Source organism: Dryobates pubescens, chromosome 1 (assembly GCF_014839835.1).
Source record: "Dryobates pubescens isolate bDryPub1 chromosome 1, bDryPub1.pri, whole genome shotgun sequence".
Lineage (NCBI taxonomy): Eukaryota > Metazoa > Chordata > Aves > Piciformes > Picidae > Dryobates > Dryobates pubescens.
In genome coordinates, this window is record NC_071612.1 from 6,810,898 (window position 1) to 6,836,114 (window position 25,217).

The 25,217-nt window shown below is 43.9% G+C and overlaps 1 protein-coding gene across 12 annotated transcripts in view; it reads right to left on the reverse strand.

Moving 5' to 3' along the window:
• Positions 1–25,217, reverse strand: part of CADPS (calcium dependent secretion activator) — a 230,486-nt gene that overhangs the window by 75,038 nt on the left and 130,231 nt on the right. For all 12 annotated transcript variants that reach the window (XM_054160939.1, XM_054161022.1, XM_054161013.1 and 9 more), the window contains exons 11-13: positions 24,627–24,839; positions 13,310–13,446; positions 7,957–8,144 (exon numbers count right to left, since the gene is read on the reverse strand). In XM_054160939.1, coding sequence (XP_054016914.1) covers positions 7,957–8,144; positions 13,310–13,446; positions 24,627–24,839 — 538 coding nt within the window. The remainder of the gene's footprint in view (positions 1–7,956; positions 8,145–13,309; positions 13,447–24,626; positions 24,840–25,217) is intronic.

Sequence of the window (25,217 nt, forward strand, 5' to 3'; positions counted from 1 at the left end):
CCTTTCCCAGGGGCTTTGTGAGCCAGGAGGACATCAAACCCAGTGGCTCTGGCCACTGCTCCCTCCACGCAGGGCCCGCTGTATGGTGTAAACGCGCTCTGCTCTCACATATCATGCTGCAGCAAACTTGAGACAACCTACAGGTCAGCTGTAGCCATTTTTGGAGCAGCGTGGATGTCTGGAAGGGCCTGCCAACCGAGAGTCATCACCACGGCAAGGACTCCCTTTCTCACCCAGCTGTGGACTATATTGCATCTGACATGATGAGCATCTCTTGAATCTACCTTTCAAATTTTCGGCAAACCATTTTCTCACTGTCCTTCACAAAGTTGACATTTTCGGCAGCATGATAGGAAAGATGTCATGTCGGCTGCTTTTCAAGTTGTTGTCACAGTGGTTAGCACCAGTTCTGTCATCTTTGCTTTCCTCACAATCCCCCATCTTGAGCCATGTCACAAATAATAATACTTCCAATGTTTTTGTCAAATTTCAAAAACTATAACCCAGCTGCACATCTTCAGACTTAGTAGTTATGTTAATCTTTGTTGCTCATCTTCCCAGAAGCTGAAGCATTAGGAACTCATTAATTAGTGACAAATGCAGGATATACATAGAACTGGAAAAAAAACACTACCCAAAGCCCTGCACTTAATTTATTAGCTTGATAATTTTGAAACCTAATTAAATATTCAAGTCAAATACACTTTTAAAATGTAATCTTTTTGAGAGAACATATTTATTTTCCCTTTTGCAAGAACACAAAGGGTATATAGCTCAGCATTGCTGTAATTTAAGATTCACTCTGTGCTCTAGACAATTCCAGTACATGGCTGATGGGGCTGAAAAAAATCCCCAGGAGTAGCTCAAGTTGCACCAGCTCGTTCTGATGCTTATTGGCAATTTTGTTTTCAGCAAAGGTCTCCAGACCAACTTTGATATTTGCTCTTTGATCTCACGGACAGAAGCATCAACTCCTCCAGTGAGCAGCAATGCTGCAGCAAGGCTGACTAAAATGCAGCTGGAGGAAATGGATGTTTGCGCTCGCAATCATTAGTACATTGAAGCAGTGATGAGAGGAGAGCAACAGGGGCAAAAAAATTCTCTGTGTACGTGGTATATACAGATGCATGAGGGACACAATGGGTTTGAGTCTATGAACTTGGGTCAACAAACCACACAAGCACCTCCATCTTTGTGGAGAGAGAATTTAATCTGATTCTCCGCAGCTCCTGCTCAGGGACACTGGAGGTGTATGGCAGAAGTTGTGGGCACAGAGGGAAGCAGAAGGGCAAAAAAGGCAAGAAAAATAAATAAGGAAAATTTTAATTATAAGTAAACAAGTTTCAGATGACTCCTTCTGCTGCAGATTCACTGTGTTGGCTCTAAACTAGTAAATTCCCACTGTAAATATTTCATGTGGAAAGTTTTAAATGCCACTTTCCTAATCCCCCTTGTTTTTAAGTTTTAAGCCAAGAAAACAACATCAACAAAGCAGGTGGTGAAATACAAAAAAATAATGGTTGCAATTTAAACAGCAAAAAACGATGGCCCTTGTTTAGCTTAGATGGTTTCTGCAAATTCCAGGGCTAATTATAAATTATAATTAGGACCTGGGATCCTAAGGCCACTGCTTTATTCTACGAGTCCCGCCTCCCCCCATGCCCTTTTCTAATTATACCCAGTGCCCCCAGGGCTAGTTATGCTGCTAAAACAAATATATCAAAATGATTTTTTTAACAAAGACTAATATATGAAGCAATAGCATGCATTTGTATGCAATCATAAATATACGGGATAGCTTCAGTGGTTTAATCTCTTTGACATAAGCCTGTATGAAATACCATGGCGGCTTCTAAACGAAAAGACACATCATCTTTTACACCTTTTATGTTTAAACTTGTCTACACTTCTTCTTTTTTTGCCCCTTTTTTTTTTTTTTAAGTGGGGAAAATATTGCTTACACGTAGCAAACAGATCTTTGCACGCACTGTGAGCCCTGGCATGCAGAGCCAAGGAGAAAAAAAACAATGTCAAAAACTGATGCAAATAATTTGATTTTTTAAGTAACAACTCAAATATAAAACACGTGCTGCCTTCAGCTCCCTTGCTGGTTGCCAGGTGCAGCACATATGAGCTATACAGTAAACATCGATGATTAGTGCCTTGGACGGCATGTGTCAGGAGAGGCTTTCAAAGGATCCCTTGCAGGAAGACCTGCCTGTGCGAAGTCCCACCGGTTGCATGGAGACTGGCTCTGGGGAGGTGGGCAGGACCACAGCTGCCTGCCTGCTGCCTCCTACATCTCCCCCCAGCAAATCTGACCTGAAAGAGCCCACCTGTTCAGACCCCTTGAAAAAAAAAGCTTATTCAGCAAACATCGATTTTTCCCCAACTCCCCTTTCTTCTGGGAATTCACACCCTGCAGGAAAAGCTGGTTGAAAGCCCTTTGTTCAGTCCAACCCTCCGCTGGCTCTCCTGGGCGCACCCCAGCAGCCTGCTCAAGATGCTGCAGAGCACGGGAGCCATTTCGTCCTCCCAACTCCTGCCTTCCTTTGGCTTGGGCTCTCCTCCACACCGCAGCGCCGAGCCAAGTCACAGCTCATCGCTTCCCATGTGCGATCTGCACCCCTGACGCACCGCGGCTGAACCGGATGGTTTCTGAGCACTGCCATCCTACACCCATTGTAATGAATCACGTCAGTGTCCGCATGGAGCTGGTGATCTGCTGGTGGCTGGCAAACCACCACCCTTCAGCACAGATCCTATTCGACAGACAGCCGTAACACACACACTGTCACTGGGGACTTATCACAGAGCTGCTTGGGACACAGAGACAGCACCTAACAAAAGGTTATGGGTATTATACTCTGCCAGGCTTTAACCTGCTTCACCGCAGCCAGGGTGGTAAGCTCGAATGGGACGTGGAAACTAAGCACAAAATACTAGCACATGAAGACATTGTGATAAAGCATTCACATACCTACTACTTCTTTTGAGGGACCAAGAATGTCTTTTTTTGTGGTGTTTTTTTTAACTAGGTGTAAGAAAATCTTGCATTTATGTGAAACAGTCAGGTATGTATTAGAATAGAACAGAAAAAAATTACAATTCTGCTATTCAGGCTTTTCAGTTCCTTGAGGTCTATGACAATAACAACAATTCTGCTAGCTTCCAGTTGAGAGAAACTAACGAAAGCCGATGCTCATGTTAGCTACTGAAAATGCTGCTTCTTGGAAACAAGTTTGATGCTTTAAACACATACCTTATAGAGGAAAAGTCAAACCAAATTAATAGAGAGACTCGTAACTACTTAGACATTGGGTAAATTGTCACCTAACCACTCACACAAAATGACATTGTTCAGGTGCTTTTACACCAGAACAAGAGGACACAGTCTCAGGCTGCATCAGGGGAGGTTTAGGCTGGAGGTTAGGAGGAAGTTTTACACAGAGAGAGTGATTGCCCATTGGAATGGGCTGCCTGAGGAGGTGGTGGGGTCGCCGACGCTGGGGGTGTTCAGGGCGAGGCTTGACAGGATGCTTGGTTGTATGGTTTAGTTGATTAGGTGGTGTCGGATGATAGGTTGGACATGATGATCTCGAAGGTCTCTTCCAACCTGGTTAATTCTATTCTATTCTATTCTATTCTATCACAGATTCCATCCAGCATCTTAATTTTGATAAGCTCAACAATTGCTAATAGTTAGCGTGGACACAATCGGGATTTTAGTCTTATTTTTAAATGTTTGGGATTAGCAAGTGAAAAAAGAGTCCTTTTTTGCTTGTTTTAAAGTTTAAAAATGAGGTTGTTATATGTCTAAATCCAAAAAAGGCACATGCTAGACCAAGGTCACTCCTGAGGGCCACTCCTTCAAAAGGGGCAGGAACCCCTGCTCAAGGTTTTGGAGCCAACTTTGGGCCTGGGAAAGTTGAGCTCAACTTTCTGCTTCCCAATGCCTCCCCTGTACACAGACAGGGAAGCAGTGAGGCTTTTCCAACACATCGCCTCTCCGTGTGTCAAATGACACCAGAAGTACTGTCACAGCCCTCCAATGTGAGGATACCAATAGCATAGAAACAGAAGGCAAGGAAAGACCGGGGTGATCATGTAAAATCTTCTAGAATTTTACCCCAAATAATTATGTCCTCTTTAAACCATTCCAGCTTCCTGCCTTCACTGGTGTTTGGAGGACTATCCATTGAGGAAAGTGACAGACTCATTACTATGGTGGTGGTCCCAAACGCAAACACTCGTCAATAAACACACAGGAAGGGTTGCTGGATGCCTCAGTAACTCTGTGCCTTTCTTACCTGTCGTGTAGGTAAATGCATCAAAAATCCCAACAGCTTTCATAATGACAGGACTTTACAAAAGGCATCCAGTGATACCTTGTGGACAAAATCCTATCATCAACTCCCTAGCGACCACAACAGTGAAAAAGCCTCAAGTTCCTGTCTTAGTGAAGGGCCAGTACCTGGGTAGCAGAAAACCATGTAGATATCCAGCAAGCAATTTTTGGCTGGTCCCTGCCTTTCTGACAGCCTGCATGTAACATATACAGGTATCTGCAGGAGGTGAAACTTAGGACAAGGAATTTACATTTAACTCTATTTTTAGTTGGATGAATATAACAGAAAAATTAGGGAGACTGTAATGCAAATAGCAGTGATTTACAGCCTCGGTTTAGAGAGATTATGTCAGGCTTTCAGGGGTCTGAATAAGCTACAGGAGCCCAGAGGAGGGCGGGAGACCAAACCCTGACACAGAAAGCAAGAGGGCTCCAAAACATGCCCACAGATCCCATTTTGACCATTTCACCTGCTGCAGCTGCAGGGTCAGCTCCAAGCTGGAGGTGCATTTCCACCAGCAGCTGTCCTGCTCCCATCCTGGCTGCGGTGCGGTGGCCGTGCCACTGAGGAGGGAGCTGGACAGGCGAGGAGGCATCGTCCCCTCGCTGACGCCTGTCATCCTGTCAGCCTTGACCTTCAGGCTGTCCTCAGCATCCGCACCACAGCCTGCCTGCACTTCCCCGCTGACTGCGAGCGACTGTTGTCTCGCTGCCTGACCTTATGCAAACACGATACAAACAGACAGCCCACCTCAGCTCCATCACTGTCTGCTGCTAATACAGGAGATTGATAGCCACATGAAATTATCTCCCTGCTCAACCTTCATTACTGGGTGGCATATTCTGACTGACAGCCAACCTCGTTCTGCAGAAAGCTAAACCACCCATTTGGGTTTTTTTTTACTGTCTAAAAGCAAAGGAACTTCCTTTTGTAAAGAAAATTGACACTTTCTCAGTTTGGACAGAAGAAGCCTTTGTTGAATGGAAAAAACTCTTGTAACTTGAATTCTTCCCAGAGCACCACGCACGCTGATAACAACACAATGCACAGCTGCTCCAAGATGTTCTGCTGGATACTAAGCCAGGTCCTGGGGCAGGTGTGCTCCCGCCTCTACAAATTTTACATGGGAAGTTTTCACCTCCCCCATGAGCTACAGGTTTCCTGGGGAGAGCATGGCCAACCCTATGACAATGAGCAATGTATGGACGCAGCAGGTGGGAGCTAAAGGGGTTAGCTAAAGAGACCCCAGCTTTACACACGTCACAACTGCCACTAAGGACTGCATGAGTAAATATTGGCTTTTCCTCGCTCTCTGCCAGCCAGCTCACAAACGCACGATGCATGAGTCCTTAACTGCTTTCTGAGAAGAAATTGTGACTCCTCTGCTCTGATATTCATCTTTCTGAGAGTAGACACGAAGCTGTGTTTTCCCTCAGACCCCCTGTGGTCCCCTTCTGTGACTTTATGATAGCAGAAGCCAGAATCCACACCCTACAGACTTTACACCAAACTCTCAGGCATTGCTCAGAACCTGCCCTTGGGGGCAAAGTGCAGTGTCACAGCCATGAAGCTCCAGCACAGAGCCTCCTGCAACCCTCAGGCAACACAGAGATGGCAGTGGCCAAGAAGGAATATGAACCTTCAGCCTTCTGATGAGAAGTCAACCAGCAGCTAAAGACAGCTAAGTCATCATACAACATCTCATTCCTCTCTTGGAACATGTTAAATCAATACTCAAATAGCCTATCCATGCTCGAGCTGCCCCTTTAAAGGGTGCTCCTAGCATGGTGCAGCAACTACACACAGCTCAGGGCAGCTGAGCAGGCATGGGAGACAGCACACAGGTTTTAAAGCAAGACATTTTCCTGTACCCAAAGCTCTCTGGACCCATGGAGAGGCAATGACAGGGTGTTCCCTTTGTCAGTGCCATCAGATACCTCCTGCCATCACTCCAAGAGAGGTTCCAGCTCTGTCAGTGTTGGACCCTGTGAAAATGTACATGACTGGAATTTGACCTCCTCTCTGTTATGGGTCGAATGGGCTTTGAACCAGGTCCTGTACTCACAACAGCCTCCTGCTGGTGCAAGCCCTGCCTTTGGAAGAGGAGTGATAGGGACAGCCAGTTTCACCTGCTCAGTCCCATCACCTACATGCTGTGTGAGATATCACCTAAACATACACCTATAAAACTCCATGTCCTGATCCTTGGGTGCCCAAATGCCATCCAGCTCCCAGGAGAGTGACAGACGCAAATGCTGGTGCTGCCATAGGCCTCCTCATGCCATGGGGATGATGCAAACTGCCCAGTGTGCTCAGTGACCAAGGACCCTGTGCCCTCTACAACACATTTCTGTGCACTACACGCTTTCGCTTACCTTTTTGGCTCTGGATTCGGCTGGGCTTTGGAATCTTTCCTTTTTTTGGACTCCTTTTTGGAATCCTTTTTTGTCTCTGCTTCAGCGGCTGGGGCATGAGACACTTTTCCCCCCTCGCCTTCTGCACTTGGCTGTGACCCACCAAGTAACTCTGCCATGAGTTGGCTTTGGGGAGTGATTGAAACGTGTGGGGGTGCAAGGCCAGCAGCAAAAGTGAAAGAAATAAGAAGAAAGCATGAAAGAAATCAAAATAAAACAAAAGGAAATTAAACTGAAAGGAAATAACTGAAATCAAGTAACAATTGGCAAAGAAAGAACGAACAAGCAAAAGAAAGTCAGAACTAAAAAAGAAACTAAGGAAGCAAAAACTCGGTTTCCATGACAAGATGTATGAAAGTAACTGCAAAAGCAAGTGGCAGCCTTGCAACGTGAAACCTGGGCAATGTGTGTCATAACTCAGGATGGTATTTACCAGAGGGTTTATGAAAACAATTATTTTATAACATTCCTTCCTTCCTTCAGCAGCATATGCAAGATAGAGAGCGACATCTCAAAGTATATAATACAACTTAACAGAAAACAGCAGGAAATGAAGCTGCAAGAGATGCTAGAGAGCTGTCAACAAAATAAACAGGAAAGGAGAAAGCAGAGCTCTGGTTCCTCCCATCAAAGGTTTGCCACATTTGAGAGAAAGGCATGGACTGCCTCTGGATTTGAAAGTGCTTTGCAACAGCAGCAATATAAAATTTTCAGTAATGTCTAAGCAATTTCCAAACTGACGTCACACGGACTTTAAATGAGACATGGGTGCCTGAGGGCTTAAAGCCCTTCTGAACACTGAAGTTTGATACTGCTGAAAATTTCACTGCTGCAACTTGTCAGATCCTCTCGCACAGCAATTAAATCAGTACAGTGTATCATTTGCTTCTGTTTATTCAACCTGTGATAGCCACATGTACTTCAACTCTGTCTTGTCCAGAACTGCATCTAGCAGGTTCCTGGGTAAGAAAGTTAAAACCCCTAATTTTTGGATCCTCTATGTGCATTTTTATTGCTTACATTAAACAAGCAACGAAACAAACAAACAAACAGACTATGCCACTAGAAGCGCTGCTGCCAAACATCCACTGTGAAAACAAATTGGGGACTGTTGTGCATTATCCAAGGAAACCTATATTTGACAAAGTCATCCCTTGTTGGCAGGGAGCTGCTAGCCAAGAAGAATTCCTTACCTGTTGCCATGAACATGTGATGCACAAAAGGCAAAGCTGTAGTGAAGTAAGGTGGGGTCAATCATAGCTCCGTTTTCTGCGCGCTCTAGCAAATCTCTGAGGTAGCAGAGATGTCTGTGACAGCCTCGCACTCCATTACGTGCACAATACTCATCTAGCACAAAGACCTGGCCAGGACTAAACCAGCCCTGTTTAGAAATAAAGAGACTTGATTTTAAATATGAGTTGTTAAATGCGAAAGCTATCAGATTTGGAGGTGCAGTGGTCAACTGTTCTAATAAAAGAAATACAAACCTAAGGCTACATTAAGGAAGAAAGAGAGAGGTCACTCTTAAACAACACAACCTGTATATCATCACCTAAACACAGCATATACTCAGTGCAACTGTTAACAGCAACATATTATGCTACCATTAAAGGGAAATGTCACTTAAAATGCTGGAAAGTTAATCCAGTTCATGTCAGTGCCTTGTGAACAAAGGACAAAAAAAAAAGTACACCTTTGAGAGATTTAAGAGATGACAAAGGTTTGGTTATTTAAACAGCATGAAACATTTCGGGGATGGGATTGTGCATTTGGCCAGGAGCAAGAAGACTGATCTGAGAGTACGGAGGATTACACTGAATAATGACTTCTCCTGCATCTGGCAGGTAGGAATGTCCTGTAGACAGAAGAAGGTAGCTCTGCAGCATCAGAAAGGGATGTTTCCCATCGTCCTCGTTGCGTACCACTGGTGATGCGTTCTGCCATCGCCCACCTCCTCGGCACTGAGGCAAGGGGAAGCTCTGCTCACCAGCAGCATGTCTTTATCTGTCCAGAAACCTCAGATTATTTCTGCCTGTCAGTCCTGAGGGCCTGGTGACACGTGGCTTGTAGTGCAATGCCCAGGCTCCCGAGGGGGACACCTGTGCCTGCGAGGGGACAGCTCTGGCGAACGTCCTGGGACAGTGGAAGAGAAGCGTGCCTCTGCCTCGGGGAAAGGCGCTAGCAAGAACAAGAATATTCTTGTAGACTGCTTTGCAAAATGCTGCAAAACCGTCAATATTTACATGGAAATTTGGGTGCTAAACAATTGCTAAGACGCAGCTCTGGAATGCATCAAGCTGCAAAATCTTTCATCGTTTAATTGAAAAGTTCCTGCAGCGGGCGGGAGAGTAGTTGAGGCAGAGCACTGCCCCTATAGGCAACTTCTTTGCCACCCCATCTGTTACCCCAAATGCTACATCTTAGAAACAACACTGCTGTGAAAGATTAAAATATATTTTCTACCACTCAGATGACACCAAATCTTTTCTAGATGCCAAAATAGCTGCTTTGAAAAGAGTTGAAGAAATATCAATTAAGAGCTCAAAGACATAGAGAAGAATTTGCTCATCCTTATTGGGCCAACTCCAAAACAGATTGAGAAAAGAATTAAAATAATGAGGGGAAAATGATAGATATAGGGAGTAGCTACAGAGCTGGGATCACTAGAAGTGCACATTTCAAAATGAAGACACAGAACAATGCAGATGGGATGGCACTCTGGAAGGCTATTTTTTTGGGGAGGGGTATATTTGCCTTCACCACTTTTAAAGGTATTTTTGTTTGCTTTTTGGTTGGTGGCATTATGCCCAATTCTGGATTTACGTTGCCTGTTTGCTGTACCCTTGGACTGTCTCTTCACCTTGTCTCTCTTCGCAGAAGTCTTTGGCACAGAAAAAATACAGAAATGCTGTGATTGCTCTGCAATAGGAAGCGGTCTGCGTTTGGTTACTGGGGGAGAAATGCAGTATTCACCTAACGCAGACAAAGGACTTAGTCTTCCCTTTGGGGAGAAATCTTGGCCCTACTGGCATCCATAGGAAGGCTAGCACTGATTTCAGTGGAGCCAAGTATCAAACTCAGAATCTGGGGCAAAGGAAGCAGGAGGCTGGACCCAGTGATCTGGAGCACCACATATTGCTCTCCTGCATCGCAGTCTGAGAAGTGCTGGTCCTCAGGCAGACAGAAGGGATGGGGGCAAACACTCAAGATTGCTGCCACGGCTCAGTGAGGGGAAGCATGAGCAGAAGCTCAGAGGCTCAGTGATGAGCCTCATACCTCATGAGAGCACAAGCAAGCAGACTATGGGTAGAGAGATCCAGAGCCCACAGGGACCAGGTGGTCTTCTTTTACATGGCAGAGGTAGGAAATAAGAAACCTGCTGCTGAATGGGGTTCCAAAGGAGCAGTAAATGCTGCTACCCACAGTGCCAGAAAAAAAATCTAAGGTTTGTTGAAAGGTGGTACTCAGATAACTCTCCCACATCGTCAGGCAGATCTTGGCTCTTGATTAAGATTTGCCTGGCACAACCAGCTGACAACCAGCCAGTCTGGCAAACGCAGCTGATAGTGATGACACACCGGGTGTCTCTCCTCAGTGCAGCTAGGTGTAGCTCAGTGTGGTCTCCCAGATGGTCTTCAATAGCATGAGGAAACCTGAAGGGGACAATGGAGGAAGGCTACAGAGCACAGGGAGTTTGACTGTGTTCAACAAGCTGAACTGCACAGAGATAGGGACACATGTCCCAGGCAGCAGCATGGTGTGCAATGGGAGCTTTGGAGCTGGGTAAAGCATGGCTTGGTCAGAGTTTGTGAAACACTGGCAATTTTTCAGATGGCAAATGCAGCTTTTGTGAAAACCAGATTTTTTAAGGGAAATTTTTCACTTTTCAGTAGCTGAATTTTCTCATTTACCATAGGAAAACTGAAAGAATTTAATTTTGGTGGCCTGCTGCATGGACCTTTTAACCTGACTCCTTCACATCATCTCGGCTAGGCTGGGAATGCTGGAAGACCACCTTTCCTCAGTACATGCTGTGCTGCATTATGTGAATCCCATGAATATTGACTCATCATGGGAAATACAGCTCCAGCAGGGACCTGGCTGCATGAGCTGAGTGCCGGCAATGGGTTGGGAATTCTTGGGAAGAGATGAAGGGCAGGCTCAGAAACAACGCACACATCCAGGCAAAAGGATCCATACTGATCTGGAAGAGATGCAGACCCTTCCCAAAAGTCCAGGAAGAGCTGTGAATGAAGCTGTACTACCAGTTTGTGGACGATGTGCAGGAGCCCTCAGCAAGTTCTGCAGAAAACGCTCTTCCCCTTTCCCAGCACAGTGCTCTCTGCCAGCAAACATCACTTCTGCACAGCTGAGATTACTCAGCCAGCCTGCTTGTTTTCACAGGGATGCCAGGATCCGCCAGCGAGTGGGCTTGCAACAACGTTGTTTAACCTGGTTCCACAGAAAGAAGGTGATGATGAGTTCTCCTCTATGCCAGGGTAAGCCACTGTGTCTGGACAAGTCTTCCTTGGCACCTCCACGTCCACATTTGAGAACAAAAAGATGATGCAAAACTCTGCGGGACCTGGCATGGGAATGTCCTGTAGGGAGAATAACAATTGCCCAGCAGCACACAGCGGACAGAGCAGGCTTACCATGGGGTCATCACTCCTCCAGGCAAGTCAGTGCGGTGGTATCACCAATGTCCCACACATACCAAGTGCAATGGGAGCTCTTTGCAGTTGAACCCAGATTTTGAGGTCAGTCTGGGTTTTTTTATGCCACAATCAGGACACAACCATATTAAAATAAGTAAAGAAGCATTTGAAATCTAAGCATAGCTGAACACAGATGATTGTTCTCTTCTTTATAACACTCTGCAATAGGTGATTTGAAAGAGGATGGTTAATTGGTGATGCTCTGCTCTGGTGAGGCACAAGTCTTGGTGCTGAGGGGAGATCCACCGCTTCAGTAGCTTCTAGCAAGAGCCTAAACATCTCAGTAACAAGAAGGGTGGCTGGTGGGTTTCTTGAAGAGAAACATTGTTAATCATTTTCAGTAACAGCCTTGCACCTCTCCACAAATTTAATTCAATGGCTCTCTCAGAAGGCCCAAAATTGCACAGAGACAAACCAGCTGCAAGCCAACCTGTCAGACATGCATGGATGGGGATGGACTTCCTAGGATCAGCCATGCGTGGGGAGCAGAAGCTGCATGCCAAATTCACTGCCTGCTGGAGCAAAGACCTCAATGGAACTGGTGAGAAACCTGCTGCAGGTCTGACAATGCTCCCACCAAGCCTACTTGTACCACTTGGGTATCTGAGCACGCTTCAGCCTTCCCCCACCCCAACCTTACCTCGGGGGACATCCACAACCATTCCTCCTAGCCCTACCTATTGTCAGGAACGTGACAACTCACTACCACTAATGGCATTTACTGGATCTTAGCATTTCTGAGTGATCAGCTCTTGCATGTGGTGCAAGGAGCACAGCAGGTGAGAGGAGCACCATGGTGGAGAGGGACATGGAGGACAAGATTTGAGATTGACGGCCTCACTGTTAACTGCTCAGTTGTGTTCCCAGGTTGCTGCTTTTAACAGCAAGCCACTGAAGAGCCCCAGATCCACGGACTGTACAGCTGGCAAAAGATGAAGGCTATTGGCACCGCGCGGTCCCCCTGCTGAAGAAGCCCACAATGACATCCCAATGTGGAGGTTTCTGTGCAACACTACGAGGATGGCAGGTCAGGATCTGTCTGTATTGAGGATAGGACCTGTTTCAGGCCCTTCTACAAAGGCTTCATCCTACTGTTTTCTCCTCAAACTAAGAGCCTCTTCATCCTCCTCACTGAAACTGCTAAAAATTAATTATTCAGGTTGTATTGTTAAAGGTCCATTTGTCATTTGAACCCTCACAGTACCTAAGAGTCCCCAAGCACTACAAGCTTTCCTGGAGCATCACAGTGCCACTGCCTTATAGACCATGTTACAGAACAGTGGGCTGAGAGCTGCAACCTGTGCTAGTAAGAATAATCTAGACAGACATGCAACTACATGAGCATGGATGGACTGCAGCAGCACTGCAGTTATCCACCTAGTCCCATCTGTTGCCTGCTTGGGTTTCCTGCTCATAAAAGAAACACAAAGCTGGGCCACTGTTATTCTTGGTGGGACTCCACTGACATGGGAGGTGGTGCCAGATCATCATTTTTCCCCCTGTTCTTTCCTCCAGAAGACTCTGGAAGGCAGTGTGGGAGGCTGCAAAACATTGCTCTCTACTTCACATCCACACACTGAAATTTGTCTTTCAAGGAAGAAACATTTTAAGCATTGCAAACAGAAATGATAAAGACAGTGCAACTGGAGAGTAACAGCAGCCAGTTCACTGCAGGTAGCCTCTCAAAAGAAAATACCTCTGGGCCAAATTGAAACCTGGTGTAAACAGAAGTCAATCTTCCAGCAAAAGGGCATTTAGCCCCCACTCGCACTAGCTTTGACTTTGCTGCTTGTTGTTTATATCACTAGAGACCAAAGAATATACTTGCCAGACAAGAATAGGAATCATTAAGTCTGTGGTCCAAAGTGAGGCGCTGAACCATCTCAAAGAGTGAAGCGTGGTCAAAGTTACAGGGATTGGAAGAGATAAATTCATCCATGCCATGCTTTTGAGCTCTATCTGCATCTGTTCATTTATACATATAGAGAAAGACACCATTTAGAGAGATATAAGACATTTTAGTTGACAAATACAACAGAAAAAAAATATACAGTATGAAGCATGAAAGCTACATATCTCCTCTTTCTTACATTGCCATTAGTTTTTCTCTTTGCAGGCTATACAGTACATTTTTCACCTCCCATTGTCAACTTGCATCAGTTGTGGACTGTCGTATTGCGTTTAGGCAAAAGACTTGAGACTTAACATCTTGTCAACTGCTCATTAGAGTGCATTTATTCTGTACTTAAAACCAGAACACAAACCCAAGAAGTTACTCTGTATCTTGCAATACATTATGAGTTAACAGAATTTTGGCTCACATCAGTAAATTAGCTCCTATTTAGATAGTTGTGCTTAATTATAATAGATTCTGCCCTTCTAAGGAAGTTACAGCTCTAGCCCTTTATATTTACTAGGTTTTTTTTCCCCTAGGTATCAGACCAGTTGCTCCTTAACCACATGCCAATGTTTGTCTCCCCATGGCAATTTTTTCCCTAATGGCAACTTTAAATGCTACCTCACTGAAATAGAAAGATGCTCTTTTAAGCATGGCTAAGAAGTTACATTGAGATGTAGTTTGTTGCCACTGAGGCAGTAACCTGATAGTGTGGCGGAGCTGCCACTCACCCCAACGGAGGGACTGAATTTCTTCTCCCTGGATTACGAGCTGCCATTTTTGGGTGAATTAACAACCTCAACGTATTCACACTTCTCTGCTTTGGGCAACGTTTATGGGCACTAACTCTTAGGGGCTAATTAATTAATCTCAACATGGTTAACTAAAAATACACCAAATTCAGCAGTTGAAATGAAGCCGCCAAGCCGGCCTGGGTGCGGCCAGCCGGGACCCCGCTGGGAGCAGGCTTTGTTCTACCAGCGGCCGGGGAACTAAAGGACACCTTTCACTCGGTTTTGTCTATGCTCAGCTTCCTACTATATGGGTTCTTGCCAAATCCTTGACAAAGAAAACAAGATTTAAATCCTTTCCCTGTTTATAGCCTCCTAAGGGAGCTGGGTGGCCTTGAAACAATGTGGCTGAAAGGACACAAAAATGCAGCTTTCCGCAACAGTAGTATATGGTAACCGTATTTGTTTTAAAACAAAATCCCTCGTTCCCAGAAAGAAACAGAAATCCTTCATTAAAAAAAAATAATAAAACAAAATGAAAAGATCTTAAATGATAATGAGACAATGTTCTTTGATATGTGCTTAACTGATTAAGCTGTGAAGGATGGCATGTCTTCCTAAATACCTCTCTCATGTCTGTACTCTCAGATATTATTGATCATTGGAAGCAATTTTTACATTTTCTGTATAGTCTGTCATTAGCTATATACAAACTACATAAATAACATCACCCACTGGAAAGAAATCAGACAAATTAAAACATGTAACATTTCAATTAGCTGCTACCAATACTTAATTCAGTTGTAGCTGGCAATTTTCCTCATTAAAACCCTGCTGAATAAACACTCATTTTTTTCCTACAGCTGGTTAATTTTTGAGGGTCTGCTACCCTGTTTTGCTTCATGTGCCAGGTCCTGCTGCCTCCATCCCTGGTCCCCAATCCTCCCTCCGCTGGCAGCTCCGTGCATTCAACATAGGGACAGAAGAAGTTGCTAAAGGTGCCAAGTGATGTGGCAGCACAAGGGCTGGCTTGGGGGACAGGGACAACCTCCCTGATAAGTGCTTCACCTCCACAGCACCTCTCCAGCATCCTTGGGCATGGGATATAAAGCCCACCCAGCCCCGGGGCTCACAGGATGGGCTGGCTCCTGTCTGTTTTGACAGCCTTCTGCCCCATTGTCTCTGTCCCTCTGGGCCAAGATCAATCTGACTGCATTTGCTCCCAAAGAGTTTGTCTGTGCTGTTTCGGATTCCATCCTTAGTGTCCACAAAATGTTTTAACAGATATTAGACTATTTTTAATGGCTTGCTGCTCTGCCTGGCTCCTCAGAGTTGACTGCAAGCTGACAAATTGGCTGGAGGCCTTCATTTGCCAGCTTCGCTCAGAGATTTTATTATTTTTCAATTAGAAGTCCTGATACACTGTCAATCCTCCTGCTCAGCCAACGAGGCTCTGAGAGCTGAGTAAATCAGCTGGAAATTTGAAGAGTCCTCTAGCCCTTTAGCTGGTGAACTTCTTTGAGCATATGTGCTAGAAAGCACGCTTGAAACGATTATTTTTTATGCCAGGCTAATAAGCTTTTCCCCACTTTATGTTTTCTGAGCAAGGTGGGCAGAGAGTGGACTTTTGGATGGAATGAACCAGGTCAAGTTCTCCTGGCTTCCGTGGAGCTGAGGGTCTCTCCTGGGGTTTTTAAGAGGCAGGGGCACAGACAGTTTCCCACCAAGTGGGTCAACAGACACAATGATTAAACAGCTTTCACAACTGTCCATAACCAGGGGCAATTCTATTTTCATTAATCACTTTGAAGTTACACCTTACTGAGCATCCTCTTCGGTGCCTGCTCAAAAGTCCATTGCCCCAGATTTCCCCACCTGAGAAAAACCACCTGAAGAGACATCAGACATGACATTGTATGAGCTCAAGTGACCAAAAAAATATGAGCTGTATGACTCCTGCTCAGCTGGTGTTTTAAAATGTGGTTTTCTTCCATGGCAAGCAAGATGAGCAGCCACAGCTCTTTGTAGCAGCCCAGTACTGCAGCTCTGCCATGGTCAACCCACATTGCACTGGCAGAGCTGAGGGGCTGGGTGGGTGCCCACCCAGGGGATAAAGCTGACATGGTGTGAACAGGAGATGTCTTTGGAGAATGGTAATACACATGTGTGTTTCTCTTAAATGAAATATTTGCCCTAGGCCAGACTTTTAAAATTCTGACTAATAACTAGAAGCAGGTTACAAAGGACAATCTTACACTAAACTCACCTTCCCTTACAAAACAAACACCCCATGCAACATGCAGTTTAGATCTGCATTTGACTTTTCCAAAAGACTTGCTTTTGTAAATGAAATTTAGGACTCAAGTGACATCAAAGGCACTAAATTTCCTAGGTAACACAAGAACCACCCCCACCCCCAAAAAGAAAACCCAAACAAAAGAGGATAGAGCTAAATATATCATTATTCCATGCTAGACAGCTGATCTGTGATTTAATATAATACCAACATCTGTAAATGAAGTAAGTTCTACATACAATCTACCCTCTTTGAAAATAGCTTGCTCAGTTTGAATGAGATTATAAACAAAGTTCCAAATGACAATGACCAATATTGACATCCAAATTATAGAGCAAATTTGTAAGCACTTTCAATTGTTCCCATCAAATACAGTTGCTTTTTTGACCCTGCTCTGTTATTCTAGCTAAAAAGAAGGGAGAAACCAAAGAAAGAAAGTTATATGATGCTCCAGTAATTTACAATCCCTTCCCAACGTGCTGTGCCAAGCTTGCTGGTGCTTCTTTGTTTGGGGCCCCAGCCAAAATGCTGCTGCAGGCCCACAAAAGTTATCTTACATATTTAGACAAGCGGCACACAACTACAGCTGAAAGGTGTTTGATGGTGGTCTCGGACGGGAGGCTGCCAGCAGAGGGAAATGGGCAACACAAACTCCACAAACCTCTCTTCTGGAAAACTGCTGACTCTGGCCTTTTATGTAACACTTGGTCACTGACATTATGGAGGGTTGTTTTTTTTAATACTGCCAGGTTCAGGTTGTTCATTTTTACCCTGTTTGTATTTTATACTGACTTCACTAACTAGTCCCTCCCTGCAAGTGTCTGAAATCAGAGCCTTTAAAATCTGTCAGTTTCAGGAGCACAAAGATTACAACCACCACAACGAAAACCAAAGGATTGTCCCACCAGTTTGTCCTCTGAGGGCTGTATTTCTCTTTACCTAACTGTTACTTAAAAAGCAAGAGCCAGAACAGTCAAATCTCTCTCTTATTTATGACTTTTAAAAAAAAATAATGTATTTCCCTACCCTCTGCATTTCTTTTGCTCCAGCAATAATTTTGGCAGATTTTGCTCTGAAAGTGGTGAAGATATTAGCAGGGGGCAAGCTCTGTAAAAGAATTCTTGTTATGAAAGGCTTTAGGTAGCCGTTTTCTTGTAAGAATTTCTTAACTCAAGATTGATTTCTTTCCATTAATGAGTGACTTTGTTTTAGTACCAAAGGCAACTGAACCTTCAGTAAATTTTACGACATGTTTGCTTATCAAAAAACCCCAACAAACAAAAAAACCCTAAACAACTGTAAATTAAAAGGTGACTTTGTATCTTACTCATCTGGAAAATGTGTGCTTGTCATATCTGCTTGACATTACAAGAATGAAGATGTGGTTTGGACAGTAACAAACAATGACACTAGTCAACCTCATCAGGAGACATGAAATAAAGGAATGACAATGATTGATGGCAGCTATTCATTTACAGATATTTCTAGAAAACTCTTCACTGGCCTGGCTGGGTGAATCAGAAGTTTTCCAGCCTGCACGGTGCTCACCAGCAATGCAGCATGGCAGGCGAGCGATGGAGTGCCCACTGTGACCGGCTGCTTGTGCAGATCTCTTCCTGCTCTGCCCGCTTATTCGGAGTTATAAGACATTCTTGGGCTGTGACTCAGGAAAGAAATACCCAGGGGAGTGCCTAGAAACCTCATTTTGTTCAGCTATGTGGAGCCAGGGACATTATCAGCAAATATTGGTGTTCTGGGGTGGGAGAATAACTCTGTACTAGGACTTAAAATGCCAGGCTGCTGCTGGTGAGCAAGCTGCTGGCAGTGCCGACTGGTGACTTACCAAGTCACCTCTTTGCTGTGCGCTGCAGCACTGCCACCTCTGAAAAGTGATGTGATGTGTGTGTGTGTGTGTGTCTAGGGCTCTGCAAACCTCCTTCCCACTCTGAGCTGCAGCCGCTGCAGCCGGCTGAACTCGCCTCTCAGCTGGGTATCTAAGAGCTCTTTATTTTTATTCTTCTTCATATTATCCCACATTAGGAGCTAGCTTTACTCTTAATTGGCTGTTTATTTCTGTGTTTTATGGCTCTTCCCCTGCTGCAAACAAACTCTTTTCTGCTCAAGTTACAATTTTAACAACCGATTGTGAACGTTCCTGTAAATCACCAGACACGCGAGGCACCGAATTGAAATCTAAGTTATCTCTTACTTGAGAGTCAAGGGGAAAAGAATTTGTGGTAAGCACTTGCATCGTTCTTTGTGCAACAAGTTAAACCCACAGTTTTAGAGCAGCTATTTGCAATATGAAACATTGATTGACAGCATTTTTACAGCTATTTAAAAATATTTTTGAAATGCATGACTGTGGAAACCTGTGAATTTGGATTCCATAGGTTAGAGTCCCATGCTACTTAGAGCATGTAGAAGTGATTTACAGGCTAGTTGTAAATCCATGCAAGTTAAGTAAGAATCGAGTTAGCATTTTAATTCTGCATTCCTGCAATGAAGCATCTGCAAGTTGACAATACAGAAGACACAGCAGCGTTCTCATGATATCTCTAACTATCTAAAAATAAATAAACAAAGCAATTAAAGCACAAAACTAATAATCTAATAGGATAGCAATGCATTGTAGTGCAAATACATGTAATGTTGCCAGACCCAAGTTCATTCATTCATTCACTCTTTCTTTCTTTCTTTCAAAGTGGCAAAAATCTGTATTTCCATCAAATTAAAACTTTTTGTGTTTTGTGTTTGTTTTGTTTTTTTTTTTTTTCTTCTTCTTTCAGTAAATTATAATAAAAATCCTCTTTGGAAATCCAAACATTTAGAAAACAAAATAAATTAAAAAAAAAAGAAAGAAAAAAGAAAGTGTCTGCTGAGAAGGAATTCTGCCTGCTACCCAGGGGTATATTTATACACACACGCACACACACACACACACACAGAGGGAAATCAAACCAAACCAAACCAAACCAAACCAAACAAAAAAAAAAAAAGGAAGAAAAAAGAAACAAAAGGAGGAAGAAGGAAAAATAAAAGGAGTCTTGTTTGATGGCCAGGAGGGATGACACCGCCTGTTCCTTCTCATAATTGCATTCAGATACTCTGGATACATATTTGCCAGCTCTCACGACCCACTGATGCTATTCCCTCCTAAAGGAAAGCAGGCACCCACCAGGTGTTAGAGAAGGAGCTTTTAACACCAATAAAGGATTGGTGCTGGGCAGATTTAAGACTGAACAAGGACTAAGGAGAAGCTCTTTAACAGCACGAGTTTGGGCTTTCATCTTTTCCAAAGTAGGTATTACAGTGAGAGAAGATAAAATAACAATTCCTCTGGCTTATTCTGTGGGAAGTGTTGTTTTGATTGGTGATTGAGACCCACACTAATATATTAATTTATAATAATTTGGGGAAATGGCAGCACCCTTCTATGACTAATGTATTTAAGTCAGAGTGGGTAAGCATCTCCAAAACCCAGGGTGACCCAGAGAGCTGCCAGTTGCTGCCAAAATTATTCCCTACTGAGTTTGTGGGAGGAGGAACTACCAAACCTCGATGACTCAAGTTTGTTTTCACGAGGGTTTTTTGGGGGGCTGCTGTGGAGCCCTACACTTTGTCTAGGTCTCTGAGGGCCTCCTGCCCTACCTTTCTATGCTTTGAGGTGTCCATGGTTAGCCCCACACACTAGTGCACAGCACCAAGCTACTCATCGGCACGGAGAGAAAGGATATTGTCAGAGTGCAAAATGATCTGTTTTCAGGCAGGAAGCAGTCAACTAGATGTAAATTCCATGAAACAAAAGAAGGTATTATTTACAGTTTTATTGTGATGTTAACTAATATTTACATCTTGGAATGAAATATAGAAATGTTAATGATTGGCTTTACTAAGAGGATCACTTGATGCCAATGTGAAAGCCAGGGAGAGAAGGCAATTATGCAAACATCACATGCATCCTAATTTCAGTATGGAAACTTACATTTCAAATCTCAATTCAGGAAAATAACATGGAAAGTTTGTACTACAAAATCTAAACATGAGAAAGGTTTAAGAGAAAAAAAAAAAAGAGCACATTGCATATGTCAGATAATCTAGTCTGATTATCTGAGCTGTGCTAGCTACAGGGAAGCACTTACCCTTGAGTCCAGCTAGAAGTTAGCAGGGTAAGAAGGAACAAACCAGAATAACATAAAGACTAGCAACAAGGCTCAGGAAAGCAGACAGGAGCCCTAACCTAGCAGCTAAATATTTGGGTTCAAGCAAAGAATGAAAAAGAAACTTAAAGAAATCAAACCAACCAACCAAAAAAAACCAACAAACCAAACCACTTACAGCTGAAAATTTCTTAAGCAGCTCAATAAACCTCGCTAATTATTATGGGGGAACAAACCATAACACATTCTAAAACCGACCAACTCTTAGTATATGGTGTGATTAACAGTCATTAAATATAAACAGACATTAAAAAAAAATGAAATCTAACCACAAGTGATACGTACAACAGGTACAGACCAATCTTTCATGTTAAAAAGAAAAGGGTTTCAAAAAGAACAACCAAACAACCAAACCGGAACGTTGAGCGTGTTTGGGAATTTTGTTGGATGCATCGCTAATACAGAGCAAACAAAGATTGGTGCTTTCAGACAAGTGACCACTTTTATGAAGCTTCAATATTGCCAAAGGGTGTTAATACGTATTGGCAGCATTATTGACCAGAACACTGTGCATGGTTGCAACAGCACACAAGAAGAGTTTTGGGTTGTTTTTTCCTTTTATAATGCGAGCACTGGAGAAAAGCACAGCTTTGCGTCAATGGAGTTTCCCTTTTCAATTGCAGCAAAAAAACCCAAAGCAAAACTATTCACTCTAACAGGTAGTGTTCACCCACATGAAAGGAATTATAAAGTCATACAAAAATTAACAAATTTCCCCCCTCCCCCCCCAGCACTTAAATTGCAAATAAAATAAACTCCATCCTGGTTCGGAGCTGTCTGTTTACTTCCAAGCCAAGGGCTGCTACCAAACTGTGGATGGGAATTTGAGTACTGCTCGAAGCTTGCATGCCAGAGGAGGTGGGAATCAAATGAGTTAAATATTCCTCCCAAATTTCCCCAACAGTAAAATCCATTCTTGTCAAGTTTCTGTTTAACAGACAGCTCCATCCCAGGAGAGGAATGGCTGGATTTCTCTGCATGTGCATGCATGTGCATGTGCCATCTTGGACTGCTACAACATGAAAGCTAGAACAACAGTTACTTGTCAAATGACTTGACATTTACTTCTCTGCACATCCTCATTCACCATAGCCTCTAATAAGCACAAAAATTATGACAGGTATAAACATACATGAATAAAATATCTCACAAAAATCCTTACCTTTCTGCAGGAAAAAAACACATCCAAACAAACAAACAAGCAACTCCAAACAAACCCCACCAAACAAACCAACCAAAGCAAGCCAAAAAAACCCAGTAACAAACCAAGACCCTTTTACAAATGCAATACTTGATGTGTTTGAATTTCAAGACTGAAGGAACTGAGATATGCATTTGTGCATTAAGACTCCCAACAAGGCATCACGTGTGACATGCGTGACTCACTTCTGCCTCTAATTAGTAACTACTGAGTCCAATGACTTTTGCAGTGAGCATTGCCATGTACAAATGTTGAAATATGAAAAGCAAGCAGCCTTTGCTTGTGAGATGCAGGTGTGCTATGGCATGCTGCCCTCTTCCTCTTGCAGGATGAAGGTCCTGCGCACAAAAGCTGCCAGAGGGATCTAAATCTAAGAGAGAAGGTGCAAGAATGAGGGCAAAACACCCTAGCCCAAAAGATGCTGAAGCAGCAGGTCATGATCAGACTGATGAGCCAATTGTCTTTCCCCTTCCAGGCTTCGGCACAACACAACCAAGAGGGTTTCCCACTCTTTGGAGCAAAAAGGAGAGCCTGAAGCTGCTTAGCTTATGGGGAAAACATATTGTGGATGTTAAGAGGGTGGTGGCATAAAAGAAGCTAAATGATCCAGATTTGGACCTAGCACTGTCATGAGAATAAGTGAAAGAAACTTGGCTTCAGATCCTGACCCCTTCAGATGCCCTGCAGGGACCATGAGTGAAGTCTCAGCTGTTTTCACCAGAACTGAGGATGAGGGATCCCTGTGTCCTGGCAGGCAAGTGAGATGGAAAAGCCACAGTCCAACCTGTGACATTTGTCTTGTTCTGAGCACAGTCAGGCTGATACAGGTCTGCAAGACCATGAGCAGCACATGTCCCTGGTGGATGTGCCAGGCTGTGGTGAGATGCAAGGAAGACTTCTTGTCTCACTCACAAACTCATTGAGTCCCGGAAAGGACTAAGAAAATCCAGCTGCCTCTTCTCCTCTGCTAGGCAGCCTAAGTTGTGTGCAACTCAAAGGTTCATGACCCTGGCATCTCCTCTCCCCAAATTCCTGGAAGACTTTGCTACTGCTGCTGCCAAGCAATTATTATGTGTTTGGGAAAGGGAGCCTTCCCTTGACCCCACATATTAGTCTAGCAAAGTAAAAAGTCCGTAAACGGAAGGAATTTACCCAGCAAAAAAATTCTCAAGGCCTTTTGTCTGCAGGGATAGAAGGGTGGAAGGAAAATGTTTCTGCAGTTTGATGCTCTCTTGCTGCCCTCATCCTAATCCACAGGAGTCATACTGGGACAAGTGCATCCTCTTTGCACCAATGGCACACTAAGAGCATCCTTCGGCATTGCATTAGGAGAGGGAGACATAAGCAGCATCTCTCTGCTGCTCTCCCTTGCTGCACTTTAAAGGCTTTTCCCATGTAAAAAGCATCTGTAGAAATACCTGTGCTTGCTACATCTGAGAACCTGGGCAGAGAGACTTACCAGCCCTGGGACTACTCCCTGATCAGCATGACTCAGCCAGGTCTGGAGGCTCATCACAGCCAGCAAACTTTGCACTTGCAAGAGCCTAATTCCTACATCCCATTTCAGCTTTCTGAGAGGTGTCCTTCCTTCCTGACCCCAATCATTTACAACTTGCAGCCCTAAAAGGCAGTGATCCTACTGAGATGAAGAGTGGTTTAGCACACTGCATCACACTGCATCACACTGCATCACACTGCATCCTCCACAACAGCAGCAGCCGTGCAAGGCAGAAGGGAGTCCAAACGATGCAGGAGGTAAGAGGGTTAAAAAAACAGCCCCAAAGCAGCAAGCAGAGTTAACTGTAAGATGGATCATACAGCTCTGTGTCTTGCATTGCTATTTTCTATAAATACTGGCATGAAGAAGTTAAACCAACATAAAAGAGAAATGATATTGATAAGCAAGGGACAGATTTTCTGAGTTCTTTACAACAAAATACTAAAGAACAGCTTTAGAGAGATTATTTTAAATGTTAAAATCTGATTTAATTAGAAGAATTTGCTAATATTTACCACTTTCCCTCATTCTGCTTATATTTAATGATACTAATTCTTAAATTTTGCTGAAACTAGCACGAACTGCTATGTGTTACATAACAAAGGGGCTCCAGACGTGTGATCAAGACCTTCAGGAAAAATGAGGGAGGAGGCATTTGTCTGGTTTATAATCAAATTACATTTGCAAGACAAAAGAAATTGCTCTAAATTTCAAATTAAGCAAACTGGGTATAACTGCACAGGACATGCAGCACAGCTATGACTTAAAAGATGATTTGCTTTAAATTCACATCTAACTGGCCTGCAAAGCAACCTGTTAAAAATACCATATGTTTTCCTACAGTTGAATATTCAACAGGAGACCTCTTTTTGTGTGTGCATTTCGTACTTGCAAGATTTGCACCTGTAGTTCTGAGCACGTGATGCCTTTGATAGACAGCTAATGGCACTAATGAATCGCTCTGATCTGGGCGTGCAGTTTATTGTGTGTGGGTAAAACACGTGTCTGCAGAAAGCAAGCTGGGTCTCAGGCTCTCAGATCCCAGTCCCTCCTTCATCAAGTATTGCACTTTAAAAATACTCATTGACAAGTTCCCCAAGGAATTTTGTTTCTCAGGTCTGGTTGTGCTAAACACACAGGTTAACTGCTTCTGGATCCACTGATGTAAAAAAGCAGCTCAATGATAATGAAAAACAACATTCACTTTGGAGTCAGAAATGTGTAAGTTAATATTGATTTACATCAGTGCAGAAAATCTTTCCATCAAAGACTTCTGCCTTGTAAAAGAACTTATTTACTTACAAAATTGAGAGATTGGGGCATCTAGCTGGGGTACATTTCCTCCTTTAGCATTTAGCTTTTGCACTTGAGTAGGTGGCACAGGTTTGTGGGACTGGCCGGTGGCTCGGTACATGGCTTGGACCCACAGGATACGGTCCTGCTCATCGTCACTTGCAAAAATCACCGTGTCTCCTTCCTTCACTGCGTTGAAGAATGCTCTGCCGCCCTCCAAACCTGGCAGGAGAGGAAGTGACAACCGAGTTTCACAGACTTTAAGGCCAGCAAAAGGATCTCCCCAGCTACCCACCCTACCACCACCCTAAGAGTCCCCAGCTTGTGGCTGAACTCAGTCCCCTCCCCTGAATCAAACTCATCTGCAAGACAGCCCACCAGGTCCCCAGGTAGGACCCTGTGCTGCAATTACCAAAATATGCCCCAACACACTGGGATTAATTGCTTCTCTCACCTACAGCCCCATCTGTGCAGGTCCCATGTGAATTGCACTCCTGGAGCCCCATTAAAAATGGGGGTTTAGGGCCTGTGGCAGGAGGTTTCTCATTAAACTGAGTGCATCAGTGCTCAGATTGCACAAAAGGTGCTTGGGTGGTGTGC